The 14,580-nt window shown below is 36.8% G+C and overlaps 1 protein-coding gene across 4 annotated transcripts in view; it reads left to right on the forward strand.

The window, feature by feature from the left end:
* Window positions 1–14,580, forward strand: part of KPNA1 (karyopherin subunit alpha 1) — a 69,873-nt gene that overhangs the window by 32,177 nt on the left and 23,116 nt on the right. For all 4 annotated transcript variants that reach the window (XM_030330532.2, XM_030330530.2, XM_030330529.1 and 1 more), the window contains 3 exons: window positions 5,814–5,921; window positions 8,995–9,094; window positions 12,033–12,127. In XM_030330532.2, the coding sequence (XP_030186392.1) occupies window positions 5,814–5,921; window positions 8,995–9,094; window positions 12,033–12,127 (303 nt within the window). The remainder of the gene's footprint in view (window positions 1–5,813; window positions 5,922–8,994; window positions 9,095–12,032; window positions 12,128–14,580) is intronic.

The following is a 14,580-nucleotide window of genomic DNA, read 5'->3' on the forward strand; positions in this document are numbered from 1 at the left end:
CCCAGAAATTCATTTTAGACCTAGACACCTCCACATTGAAAGTGAGAGGATGGAGACGCATTTATCATGCAAGTGGACATCAAAAAGAAAGCCAGAATAGCAATACTTATATCAGACAAACTAGGTTTTAAAACAAAGACTGCAACAAGAAATGAAGGGGGGAGGCACTATATCATAATAACAACATATCATATCAACTATTATTATACAATAGTAGTAGGGGACTTTAACACCACGCTTACAGCAATGGACAGATCATCTAAGAAGAAAAGCAACAAGGAAACAATGGCTTTGAATGACACACCGGACCAAATGGACTTAACAGATATATCTAGAATATTTTTTTCTAAAGCAGCATAGTACACATTCTTTTTGAGTGCACATGGGACATTCTCTAGAAGAGATCACATACTAGGTCACATACCAGGCCTCAACAAGTGCAAAAAGGTTGAGATCATACCATGTATATTTCAGACCACAATGCTATGAAACTTGAAGTCAGCCACAAGAAAAAATGTTGAAAGACCACAAATACATGGAGGTTAAATCCATTTACTTGGAGGCACCTGGGTGGCATTCTACTTGGAGGTTAGTCATTCTACTTGGGGCACCTGGGTGGCTCAGTTGGTTAAGTGTTTGACTCTTGGTTTCAGCTCAGGTCATGAATTCATGGTTCAAGTTAGAGCCCTGTGTCGGAGTGTGCTGACAGTATGGAGACTGCTTGGGGTTCTCTCTGCTTCTCCCCTGTATGCTCTCTCTCTCTTTTTCTCTCTTTCTCTCTTTCTCTCTTTTCTCTCTCTCTCTCTCTCTCTCTCTCTCTCTCACACACACACACACACACACACATTCTCTCTCTCAAAATAAATGAACTTTAAAAAAAAATCTTACTAAAGAATGAATGGATCAGCCAGGAAATTAAAGAAATAAATACAGGAAACAAATGAAAACGAAAACACGACAGTCCAAATCCTTTGGAATGCAGCAAAAGGGGTCACAAGAGGGAAGTATATGCAATACCGGCCTACCTCAAGAAGCAAGAAAAATCTCAAATATACAACCCAACCTTATACCTAAAGGAGCTAGAAAAAGAACAACAAATGAAGCCTAAAGCCAGCAGAAGAAGGGAAATAATAAATATTAGAGCAGAAATAAATGATATAGAAATAATAACAACAACAACAAAAAACAGTGGAACAAATCAGCGAAACCAGGAGCTGGTTCTTTGAAAAAATTAATAAAATTGATAATCACCTAGTCAGACTTGTCAAAAAGAAAAGAGAAAGGACCCAAATAAAATCATGAAGGAAAGAGGAGATCCACAACCAATACCACAAATAAAAACACTTATAAGAGAATATTATGAAAAACTATATGCCAACAAATTGGGCAATGCAAAAGAAATGGATAAATTCCTAGAAACATGTAAACTACCAGAACTGAAACAGGAACAATAGAAAACATGAACAGACTGGTAACCAGCAAAGAAATTGAATCAGTAATAAAAAATATCCTAATAAACAGAAGTCCAGGGCCAGATGGCTTCCCAGGGGAATTCTATCAAACATTTAAAGGAGAGTTAATACCAGTTCTTCTCAAACTGTTCCAAAAAATAGAAATGGAAGGAAAACTTCCAAACTCATTCTATGAGGCCAGCATTACCTTGATTCCAAAACCAAAGATCCCACTAAAAAAGACAATTACAGTCCAGTATACCTGCTGAACATGGATGTAAAAATTCTCAACAAAATACTAGCAAATCAAATCCAACAGTACATTATAAGAATCATTCACCCCAATCAAGTGGGATTTATCCTTGGGCAATAAGGATGATTTAATATTCTCAATGAATCAGTGTAATACACCACATTATTAAAAAAGATAAGAAATACATGATCCTCTCAGTAGATGCAGGGAAAGCATTTGACAAAGTACAGCATCCTTTCTTGATAAAAACTCTCAACAAAATAGGGATAGAGGGAACGTACCTCAGCATCATAAAGGCTGTATACAAAAGACCCACAGCTACTATCATCCTCAATGGAGAAAAAATGAGAGCTTTTCCTCTGTGTTCAGGAACAAGAAAGGGATGTCCACTCTTACCACTGTTATTTAACATAGTACTAGAAGTCCTAGCCTCAACAATCAGCAAAAGGAAATAAAAGGCATTCAAATCAGCAGGGAAAAAGTCAGACTTCATACCTATTTGCGGATGAGATGGTACTTTATGTAGAAAACCCAAAAGACTCTACCAAAAAATTGCTAGAACTAATATATGAATTCAGTAAAGTCACAGGGTGCAAACAACATACAGTGATCTGTTGCATTTCTATATACCAATAATGAAGCAGCAGAAAGAGAATCAAGGAATTGATCCCATTTACAATTGCACCCAAATTACAAGATACGTAGGAATAAACCCGCCAAAGAGGTAAAAGATCTGTACTCTGAAAACTGTAGAACAAAAAAGACACTGAATAGCCAAAGCACTCTTGAAAAAGAAAAGCAAAGTTGGAGGCATTATAGTTCTGGACTACAAGTTATATTATAAAGCTGTAGTGATCAAGATTGTATGGTACTGGCACAAAAATATAAATATAGATCAATGGAACAGAATAGAAAACCCAGAAATGGACCCACAACTACATGGTCAACTAATCTTTGACAAAGCAGGAAAGAATATCCAATAGAAAAAAGATAGTCTCTTCAACAGATGGTGTTGGGAAAACTGGACAGCGACATGCAGAAGAATGAAACTGGACCACTTTCTTAGGCAATGCACAAAAATAAATTCAAAATGGATGAGTGAGCTAAATGTGAGACAGGACACCATCAAATTCCTGGAGGAGAACACAGGCAACAACCTCTCTGACATCAGCCATAGCAGCTTCTTACTTGACATGTCTCTGGAGGCAAGGGAAACAAAAGCAGAAATGAACTATTTGGACTTTATCAAGGTAAAAGCTTCTACACAGCAAAGGAAACAAAACTAAAAGGCAGCCTTCAGAATGGGAGAAGATATTTGCAAATGACATATCTGATAAAGGGTTAGTAATCTAAAATCTGTAAAGAACTTATACAACTGAACACCCAAAAGTCAAATAATCCAGTTAAGAAATGGACAGAAAACATGAATGAATTCCAAATTATGGAAAGAGTCCAAATGTCTATTGACTGATGAATGGATAAAGATGTGGTGTATATGTACAGTGGAATACTACTCAGCAATAAAAAAGATGAAGTCGTACTATTTGTAATGAAGTGGATGGAGCTAGAGTGTATTATTCTAAGCAAAATAAGTCATAGAAAGACAAATACCGTATGATTTCACTCATGTGGCATTTAAGAAATGAAACAGATGAACAGGGAAAAAGAGAGGCAAACCATCAAACAGACTCTTAAACATAGGGAACAGAGTGAGAATTGCTGGAGGGGAGGTTGTGGGGGGAGATGGATTAAATGGGTGATGGGTTTTAAGGAAAGCAGTTGTGATGAGCACTGGGTGTTATATGTAAGTGATGAATCACTAAATTCTATTCCTGAAACTAATATACTATAATGTTAACTAACTGGAATTTAAATAAACACTTGAAATTTAAAAAAAGAAAAAATTTTTGGCCATTTTCCAAATATATTCCCCTACCCCAATCTTAGAACTCCAGTGCATGTGTGTTAGGCCACTTGATGTCCCACAACTGACTTATATTTTGTACAGTTTTTTCAGTCTTTTGTCCATCTCTTTTATTTTGGAGTGTTTATATTGCTATGTCCTTAAATTCACTAATTTTTTCTTCTGCAATATGTAATTGGCTGTTAATCCTATCCAGTGTGCTTTTCATCTGAAAAATTTTATTTTTCATGTCTAGGTACTTGCTTAGCCTTTTTGTTCATCTCTTCCTCTCTCTCCTCATGGCTGTACTTTTACCTTTCAAATATGTGGAATATATAACAACATTTATAATGCTCTTTTTCCATTTTGCCGTTTTTGTCATTTCTAGGTGATTTTGATTAATTTTTCTCTCTTTTCTTCTTTTTAGTGCTTCGTAGTTTCCAATTGAATTCTAAGAATTGTGAATTTTATCTTGCTTGTTGTTGGAGTTCTTGTATCTTTAAATACATATAGTTCTGAATTTGTCATTGGGTTTAGTAAATTACTTGTAACATTTGTTTTTACGTTTCATTGGGCTGGAACTTTAATATCCTTTAATCCAGGGGCTAATTTAGCTTTAGTGCTGGGTCCATTTCCTTCTGAGTGTTGTACTAAATGCTCTTTATATGTTAGGAAGTGTTTTCTGTGTGTGTGTGTTTTTTTTAAGTTTATTATTTTGAGGGAGGGGGCAGAGAGAAAGGGAGAGAGAACCCCAAGCAGGCTCTGCTGTCAGCGTATGCCTGACATGTGGCTTGATCCCACAAACTGTGAGACCACAACCTGCGCCGAAATCAAGAGTCGATGCTTAACCAATTGAGCCTCCCAGGTACCCTAAGTCTTTTCTATCTGGTTGAAACATGAATATCTCTTGACTGATATAACTGTCAAAATTGTTCTGCATGTTTGTTGGGGGTGATTCCTTTCCCAGCTTTTCCTTACACACCTGTGCTTATTAGCAGGAAGCTAAAGACTCATGGGGAACTTTCTGCAGATTTTTAGAATTCTCTCTATATTGATCTGTTTATTACTCTGCCTGTGGATTCTAGTTGTCTTGGCCTCCTCATTTCTAAACTCTGTCTGCTCAACTGAGTGAGCCTGTAGGCCCTGTTTGGGTGTTGTCTTCCCTGTGCTGCAGCCTGAAAACTCTGTATAGGTAATAATCTGAGGCAGTCATAGGGCCAATCTTACTTCTTTTCTTTTCTGAAGATCAATGCCTGGTCTGCCTCTTATCCATTGGCCGAAACCTGTTATTTTATGCATTTGTCTGCTTTTAGACAGGGTTGCATAGGGTGAGAGGATAAGTTATTGGTCCTCCGTCATGGTTTGATGAACAAGTGAACTGCCTGGGACTATTGAAGATATAACGGAGGGGTGCCTGGGTGGCTCAGTCAGTTGAATGTCTGACTTCGGCTCAGGTCATGATCTCACGGTTCGTGAGTTTGGGCCCCATATTGGGCTCTGGGCTGACAGCTTAGAGCCTGGAGCCTGCTTCTGAGTCTGTGTCTCCTCCTCTCTCTCTCTCCCCCTCCCCCGCTTGTGCTCTGTCTGTCTCTCTCTCTTAAAAATAACATAAAAAAAAAAAAAGATACAATGAGACACCTTAGTGGCTCCCTTTAGGTAGAAATATTCTTGGCCTACACAAATTGACGATTTAAAGTTAGTGTTCAGGTAGTAGTCACATGTCATCACTGGTTATTGGACGGGTTAGAAAGGTTGTGAAGTCTCAGTCCATTATTTTTGAGGTTTAGGAGGGAAGTATTAAGACATTCTGACATCATTTTTATCATTTCCCACGATGTATTGGTAAGACCATAGTGTTACCAACTTCACGTAAAGGAAAGGGGAATGGCCAAGCATGCCTCGACTCCTTTTTCACCCTTACTCTTTTTATATGTCGTGCAGTGTTAGGCTTCTCTTAGTAAGTTTTACCACATCAGGTGTTGGTTAACAGCATATTGTGATTGTTAATTGCATTAGATTATAAGACTGGAGAATTCTGAACTAGTTCCTCATCATGAAAGTTGAAGGTGGCACAACCTTTAGAATTTTTAAAATGATTTTCATAAAGCTCCATCTTTTCCTTATTGCCTTTTAAGTGGGGAGCCTAGTTTTTTGATGTTTAACTCCTTTGTATTAGAATACTTGGTAATGATTTTTTATTTTTTAGTTATTCAAGCGAAGAAATGTTGCTACAGCAGAGGAAGAAACAGAAGAAGAAGTTATGTCAGATGGAGGCTTCCATGAGGCTCAGATTAATAACATGGAGATGGCACCAGTAAGTAAGATCATGAAAGAAACTCTTTTTAGTATGTTTCTGAAGATATGAGGCTTAGCTTTCTATTTGGGTTTTTTAAAAAGCGGTTAGTAAATGGCTACAGAAACTACTTGGCATTTCATTTTTGAAAAGAGGCCATATACTTAATATCCTGGTTCATTAGATGTTTTTTATAGTTTGAATAATATACAGTTAAACAGAATTAACTAAATTGTGAAGATTAATTCAGCTTTTAAAACTTAAAAAGATAATTGTAAAATTATTCCTTAAAAGTTGAATAACAAGGGATACTTTAAAGAAAATCCCAGTTTGTTATTCATTTCAGTTATCAAATTGGGCATGTTTATATGATTTTAAAAATTGGTTCCATATCACAGCTGTTGGCTTTTCTATTACAACCTGTTTTGTAACTTTCTTGAGGTTACATGAGGATCTAAAAACTATGCTTTGTTTATATGGATACCTGTATAGATTTCTCATTAATCAGTATGTTTTAATAGATCATATATAGTTTTCAAAAAAAAATCTTTCTTCTACCTCAGTGACCCAATTTCTTTCTTCATTTGCAACCACTGTTACTGGATTCTTATTCTTCTTGAGAAAATAAGTTTTCTTCCTCCTCCCCTTTTAAGCAAATTGTGACATATTGTGCACAGTATCCTATATATATTTTTCTACTTCATAGATCTCTAGTTTTTATGGACTGTTTTTTTTTTTTTTTTTAAATTAGGAGAGCAGTTTAAATCATTTTGGAATCTATGTAGATAGACATTGTAGCCAACACTATGATTTTTTTTAAATTTTTTTTTTAACGTTTATTTTTGAGACAGAGACAGAACGTGAACGGGGGAGGGTCAGAGAGAGAGAGAGGGAGACACAGAATCTGAAACAGGCTCCAGGCTCTGAGCTGTCAGCACAGAGCCCCGACGCGGGGCTTGAACTCACGAACCGCAAGATCATGACCTGAGCCGAAGTCGGACGCTTAACCGACTGAGCCACCCAGGTGCCCCAACCAACACTATGATTTTGTGGTGAATTCTTCTAGGCCCTTCAGAAAGTCAAACTGTCCATTTTTTTTAAGTGGATATTAACATGAAGTATTTCGTGGATTATAATACTAAGATTCTATAGAGGAAACAACCTGTAGGAGATTGATTGGTTGATTTTAAGGAATTGGCTCGTGTAATTGTTGGAGCTAGTAAGTCCAAAATCTGTAGGGCAAGTCAGTAGGCTGGAAATTCAGGTAAGTGTTGATGTAGTTTTGAGGCTTAAGTTTCTTCAGGAAACCGGTCTTTGCTCTTAAGACCTTCTTCAACTGACTGAGGCCAACTCACATTTTAGAGAGTAATGTGCTTTACTTGATTATACTAGTTTAAATGTTAATCACATCTAAAAATTTTTCTTACAGCAATATCTAGATTAATGTGTGTTCAGACAACTGGCTACTATAACCTAACCAAATTGACACATAAAATTAACTATCCTAGTACATTCCTTGGCAACTTGGCATGTATACACAACTCCTTAAACCATACTGAGACTCAGATAAATAAATAACAAAGTTATACTTCCATGTGACATGATATAGTTATTGTTTGTGCAAGTAAAAATGTACTAACCTCCCCGGAAGAAGATGCAAAGTCTTTGAGTGATGTTCATTTCTCTCCTTGATATCCTGTTACTTAAATGCCGGGATATAAAATTAACAGTACTTAAATACCATGAATGTAAAGTCAATACATCTTACATTAGGGAATAAGAGGGAAGAAAACGTGTGTGTGTGTGTGTGTGTGTGAGAGAGAGAGAGAGAGAGAGAGAAAGAGAGAGAGAGAATGAATGTGTATATCCAAGTGTATCCAGACATTCATAACAGAATCATATAGATACCTTTGTTTATTCAGGTATCAGTTTTGTAAGTTTCAAAGTAGTTACTTTTCTGACTGTTAAGAGCAGAATGCTTCATTCTCCCAGTTGGGATTTCCCAGGTGTTTGGTAAAGTGCTGTTTACCAACCAGTGCTGTTGGTAAGCACTGTTTCCCAAGTGCTGTTTCCCAACCAGCTATCATTGACAACTCAGTGCAGTTTTCTTCACAGTTCATCTTGTTGACTCTAATATTTCATGAAATGACAGGAATTTTATTTCATTCTGACAGGTGACCCTAAGAAGTAGGTTAACTGCTAATATTGGGGATGGGTTATAGTAAAAAATGGAAAAGTTCTAAGAAAGCAAGAAAATAATGGAAAACTGAAAAGTTTTAATAAAGAAAATAGAAATTTTAAGTAAACTTGAGTCAGCTGTTGAATTTGGTAGCAGCTAGAATCTGTGAATTACACAGGATTATTCTGTACTCCATAAATATTTATTGAGCATCTTCTATATGCCAGCCTTCGGTGATAGAACAGTAAGATGGACAGGGTCTTTGGTTTTCACAAATCTGCTATACTGGAGGAATCTGGGCAGTAAACACATAACTGAGAAAAATACCTGATAGTGAAAAGGGTTGGCATAGAATTAAAATAGAGTGATAAAGATGGAGCAGTTCCTTTAGATTTGGAGACCATGAAAAGCCTTCTTTTAGAATTTAACAAATTTGTCTGAAAGACAAGGAACAACCAACCATGTGATGAGCAAGGAGAAGAAGAATAATAAACGCCTTCTCTTAGTATTTACTCATAAGATTACTTTCTTATTGTCATGAGCTTCTTTTTTCACATTTATTTATTTATTTATTTATTTATTTATTTATTTATTTATTTAGAGATGGGGGAGGGGCAGGGAGAGGGAGAGAGCTGAGTGTGGAACCCACGTAGGGCTTGATCCCACAACTGGGAGATCACAACCTGAGCCACTCAGGTTGCCCCCATGAGCTCCTTAATGATAGACAAAATATTTGGCTTTGTCACATCATTGATCATTTCAGACATTTCTACATGTAAAGATTATCCTACCTTTGTGTAACTTTTCTAGATAAATATGATTAACTTAATAATGTTGGCCACAGTTTATACTGTCTTTGTTTTCCTTTGATTTAGAGTTAAAATTTTTATCATTTTTGCTTTTTTGTGTTTCCAGGGTGGTGTAATTACTTCTGACATGATTGAAATGATATTTTCCAATAGCCCAGAGCAACAGCTTTCAGCAACACAGAAATTCAGAAAACTGCTTTCAAAAGGTGAGTTCTGAGTATGTTAAAGTACAGTTGACCTTGAACAACAGGGGCTTGAACTGTGCAGGTCTACTTATAACGCAGATCTTTTTTGATAAATTGAGTACAATATTGTAAATATATTTTCTCTTTCTTATGATTTTCTTAATAACATTTTCTTTCCTCCAGCTTACTTTATTGTAAGAATACAGTATGTAATACATAACGTACAAAGTAAGTGTTAATTGACTGTTGATGTTATTGGTGAGGTTTCCTGTCAGCAGTAGGCTATCAGTAGTTCAGTTTTGGGGGAGTCAAAAGTTAAAAAGGATTTTTGACTGTGTGGGGATTGGCGCCCCAAGTTTTGTATTGTTCACGGGTTGACTGTGTATTTTTTCATTTCGATAAAAAATACTACTTTCCCATATTCTGTTTTTCACATCACAGGTAAGTTGCTTTGGAATGTGTCTATCAACAGAATAAAAGGACACTTATAGACATAAGTATAATTATGAGCTATGGCTAATTTTCGAATTTATTTATTTATGCAATCTTACCAGGACCAGAAAGGAGCATTATTTTAATTTCTGAGCTATTTTATAAAAGACCTTAAAGTGATAAGAACAGTAGTCAGTATTTCATGTTAATTCAAATTGAGAAACTCCATTCTTTTAAAAAAAAAACAAAACAAAGTGTTTTTGTTTGTTTTTTTAAAGATTTTATTTTTACATAATCTCTATGTGGGCCTTGAGCTCAAAACCCTCAGATCAAGGTTTGCATGCTCTAATGACTGAGCCAGCCTGGCACTCCAAGAAAAACTGTCAAAATATCACTTGAGAGGTGCCTAGGTTAAGTTGGTTAAGCATCCAACCCCGGCTCAGGTCTTGATCTCGTGGTTCACGAGTTTGAGCCCCGTGTCAGGCTCTGCTGACAGCTCAGAGCCTGGAGCCTGCTTCAGATTCTTTCTGCGTCTCCCTCTGTCTCTGACCCTCCCCCACTCATGCTCTGTCTCTGTGTCTCAAAAATAAATAAAAACAATTAAAAAAATATATCATTTGAAAGATCAGTGTTATTGCTGGGCATGGTAATTATTTATTGATTTTTGGTATAATTAGGGTAGACTAGAATATGATACTTTCGCCATTCTGGGCAAGTAAACAGAACTATGACTCTGAACCACATTAAAATGTTGATAGTAAACATTGACCTTAAATAAATAGCTGCTACCTTTGGCCCAGTACTAAGGTATAGTTTTTTGGAGTCATTAGTGATAAATTAATATATTCCTTGAGGGAACTGGAATAAAAACCTGTAACATATAATTTACATTTTTGTGTGATACAAAAATTACATTTCTCGTGTGACAGTTTATTAATATTTGAAGGCTATTATCATGTACACTTTTCCCACTCCTCTTGTCTCTTTTCAGCGTGCTAAGCCTAATGGCTTTCTCACAGCATGTGACCTTTTAGGGCCTTTTGCTGCTTTCTACTACTTTACTGCCTAGATTCTAGTTTCCTAGCCATCCCTCTTAAAAATGTGATAACTAGGGGCACCTGGATGGCTCAGTTGGTTAAGCATCTGACTCTTGATTTCGGCTCAGGTCATGATCTCAGGGTTGTGAGATTGAGCCCCATGTGGGGTTCCATGCTGAGCATAGGCCTGCTTGACATTCTCTCTCTTCCTCTCTCTCTGCCCTTCCCTGGCACACATGTGTGTGCGCGCCCTCTCTCAAAATAAATAAACATTTAAAAAATGTGGTAACTAGAATACAGTACTTCAGATGTGTTCTCGTTACCCTAAGGTGAGGGGACAGATTGCCTTCCTTGTCCTAGGACTGTACGTTCCAGTAATGTACTCCAAGATAGCAGCAGCAGTTATTTTGGTAGTCATGGCACAGTAAGGTTCACTGTATTTGCAGCCATCTAAACTCCCATAGAACTTCTTTTCATGCACATGTGTTTTAGGATTCATCTGTGAAGTCATGTAGATTTTTTAAAATATTTTTATAAATTTCAGTTGCTAAATCCTGCTTTATCCCCGTCGTTTTATTGCAAACTTCAGCTTATTGTTGTTCTTCCTATATGTTATTTCTGTAATCTAGCATATTAATTACTTAATCTTTATTATAATCATCAAATTTATTTGTACTACCTGAATAGTTAGTTGATAAAAGTGTGGAACCAGGCAAAGAACAGGTCATCAGAGCGCTCTCCAAATTAACATTGAACCATTAGTCACCTTTGTTTCATTAAAGCTTTGGACTTGTCTAAGAATCCCTACTAGTACTATAATCTGTCATTTTTCTTGCATCGCTCTGTGAATGTCATCAAGAACTTTGTCAGATCTCTTGCTGAAATTACCATGTTGATTGTTTAGGACATTTTCTGTTAACCCAACAGGTTTCTACCAAATGATTTCATTTATAAAATACTCTGTTGTCATAAATGAAAAGTGAGATTAAGTTGGCAAGTCATCCTTAATGAATTCTTTCTGGCTCCTATTTAACACCACAGCTGTAAAATTAAATCCTGCAGGCACATGCAGAGTCACTTAATCCAGTTTATTAAAACAACTTGTTAGAGTAAAACCCCATCTACAGAGAAGGGGCTAGAAGGAAGAATTCTGAAATAATAACAGTGGTCATCTTTGGATGTTTCCCCCCCCCTACTTTCTTAAGTTTTCTAAAATTATAGAAGCAATGGCTTTAATTTTTGAGAATTCTGCCCATCAATTTCCATGTTAACGTGTACTTTATTGTGAAACCTTTTGAGCTACCCTAGTCTCAAAGTGACTGTGCTCCGTTTTACATTTAGAATTTTACATTTTATTTCTTAGATTTCCAACATGAAAGAGATGCTAAAATGGAGGGAGGGATATTATGAAGTAAATTTGAGCTCATAAAGTCCTTGCATTGAAATGAAAGAATTATTTTCTTCTTTCCTTTTATTTTATGGGGAGACAGAACCTAATCCTCCTATTGATGAAGTCATCAGCACACCGGGAGTAGTGGCCAGGTTTGTGGAGTTCCTCAAACGAAAAGAGAATTGTACACTGCAGGTGCGAACCATTTTCATTTCTTGCCTCATATTTTAAATCCCTTTACAAACTTACATTTTATATACAGATTTGTTACTTAGGTTAATTTATACAGTGGGTTCGTTTTTGATATGATGTTCTTGACAACCAGGTTGCAAGCTGCTTTTGATAGCTTTGTCAACATCTAGGCCCTTGGTTTTACTCTTTAGAATTCATGTCATTTTTATCATGAAGAAGATTATTTTATGATGATTGTGGATAACATTTAATAGGGAATCGTTTGCAGTTGAAGAGTCACTATAAGAATCTAAGTGTGGACTACATAAAATTTGGTTTTGGAAGATTTTTAGATTACATTGGTCGGCTTTGTCAGGGCTGTGTAACATTGGCTAGGTTAGACTCAGTAATCCCCAATCCTGGTTCCAGTTAATTCTTCCCATTCCCCTGAAGAGTTTCCAGGGAGACAGCCTTATGAATCTCCATGCTTCCTGCTGTGTTAATTTAGTCTGTCAGTACTGTATTATATAGGGGTTCTAAGAGGAAATTCTGCAACTTCTGGATTAGATAGTTTTCACAGTAAAGAGAACCACCTGTCAACTGACTCGTCCTGGGAGTTATCTAGAAATTTTTAAATACTGTTTTTGGGTTTTTTTTTTTCCCTGAATAAAGTTGGAGTTTTAGTAGACTGGCAATTTTTCAGTAGCTGTACTTCCTTGGAGTAACCAATTGAATCAGTTTCTGTGTTATTCTTTAACCAATACCTGTGATATCTAAATTCTCACTTATAGGATCTAATCTGAAGGGCTTGGCCCTTTAGAAAGACTCTGCAACTATAAAAATTGGTTAGGTACAAAGTGGATCACAAAATGAGGTTAATTTTCCAAGTATATCTGACAGTAACAAGTTAATCGTAAAGGTAACTTTCACCCTCTTGTCTGCTTTTGCCTTATTCTCTGAGGCTGTAGGGAGGGGGACATTTTTATATAAATGATAATAACCTCTGTCCCCAGGTTCCTTACTCTCCAGAGGATTGTAGGTAATTTATAAAACTTGATGCCTTGTCTTGATATTTTCTCTCCTTTCCTCCCATCCCGACTTTTCTCCTCCTCTTACTCTCTTTGTTGCGGTGATGAGTTATTTCCAGAAGAAAAACAAGAAATCCAGAAAAGGTAGAGTACTTCAATGTCCCATCAGTTTTTCTTCTCCAGTTTGACACTGACTAATCCCCAAGTTCATTTGAATTAGGATTCTGTTTTGGTGGCTGCCTCTTGGATTGTAATTCTGGTCCCCATCTAAGGCCAGGATCATCGGACACCTGAAAAATAATCAGGTTCACCTAGAGAGCAAGGAAAGAGACTTTTATCAGAAAAAAAAAAAAAAAAAAAAAGGAAATCCAGACAACCAACACTGCAGAGTACCAAGCCTGAGCCCTAAGCAACCTGCCAAGAGAACCAGAGGGACCAAATGAAGAGCCTTACTGCAGTTTATCATTTGAAAAAGCTTTGTAGGAAGAGGGAGGTAGGGAAAATTATCATTTTGTTCATGTTTGTATCCTCTGACAGATTAGTTCGGAGATCATGAATTTACTCCTGGATTGAGCAGTTTTTAATAGGTGGTCACAGATGTCTAGTTTCTTAATGTGTATAAATGAAGGCCTAAAATGAAAAAAGAGAAATGGGTCTTTCCACATCTCCATGTTCTCCAGTACTCCCTAAAGAGTGCAGTATGTCCTCTTAGTGCCCTCTCCTGGCTAACACATGTAAATTTTACATCATTTGTGATTCTAATCCTAGAGCTTGTATCTTCTGAAGACGAAAGCCTTTGGAAATCTCTAATTTGCGTCTATCAAATTCTCAGATTCCACCCTTGTGCAAACTAATAATTAGGCTGAAAGATTGAGAAATCATTCCTCTGGAAGTGACCACCTCATGATTTTCAACTTAGCTGTCCAAAGACTCTGAGAGATAACCAGCTGTTTATTATATAAAGGTCATCATCTTCAGGTTTTCTTCGGTGTACGTTTTAAGTACAACATGGTATTCTCTCCAGTGTGGGCACTGGGTAATGTCAACCACTCCAGAAGCAGGAGGAGCAAGTATATTGAAGGAGACCGTAGAGCCAGGAGGCTTCGTGCTCACATAAGTAGACGTGCTCTGGGCAGCTCAGAGGGTACTCTTTCCTGTATCTTCTTAGCACTAGGATGGAAGTTGTCCCTGGTAGTATGTCTACTTACTAGAAATTTGAATAGTGTGCTTTTGGAATGTGGCTTCTGCCATTTCTCTTCCAGAAAGAGAGTAATAATATATGGTCATAATTATAGCTAAACTCACTGATAAACCAAGTGGACAAACTTAATCCCTTCATTCTGTAGATACAGAACTGTGAATCCTAGTGAAGTCTCTTTTCACTTACATTTTGGTTCTCCTTATGCCCAAATCAGTGAGGTACCTCACACCAGGGAGATAAAAATGCCT

This window comes from Lynx canadensis, chromosome C2, assembly GCF_007474595.2.
Source record: "Lynx canadensis isolate LIC74 chromosome C2, mLynCan4.pri.v2, whole genome shotgun sequence".
In the NCBI taxonomy this organism is placed as follows: Eukaryota; Metazoa; Chordata; class Mammalia; order Carnivora; family Felidae; genus Lynx; species Lynx canadensis.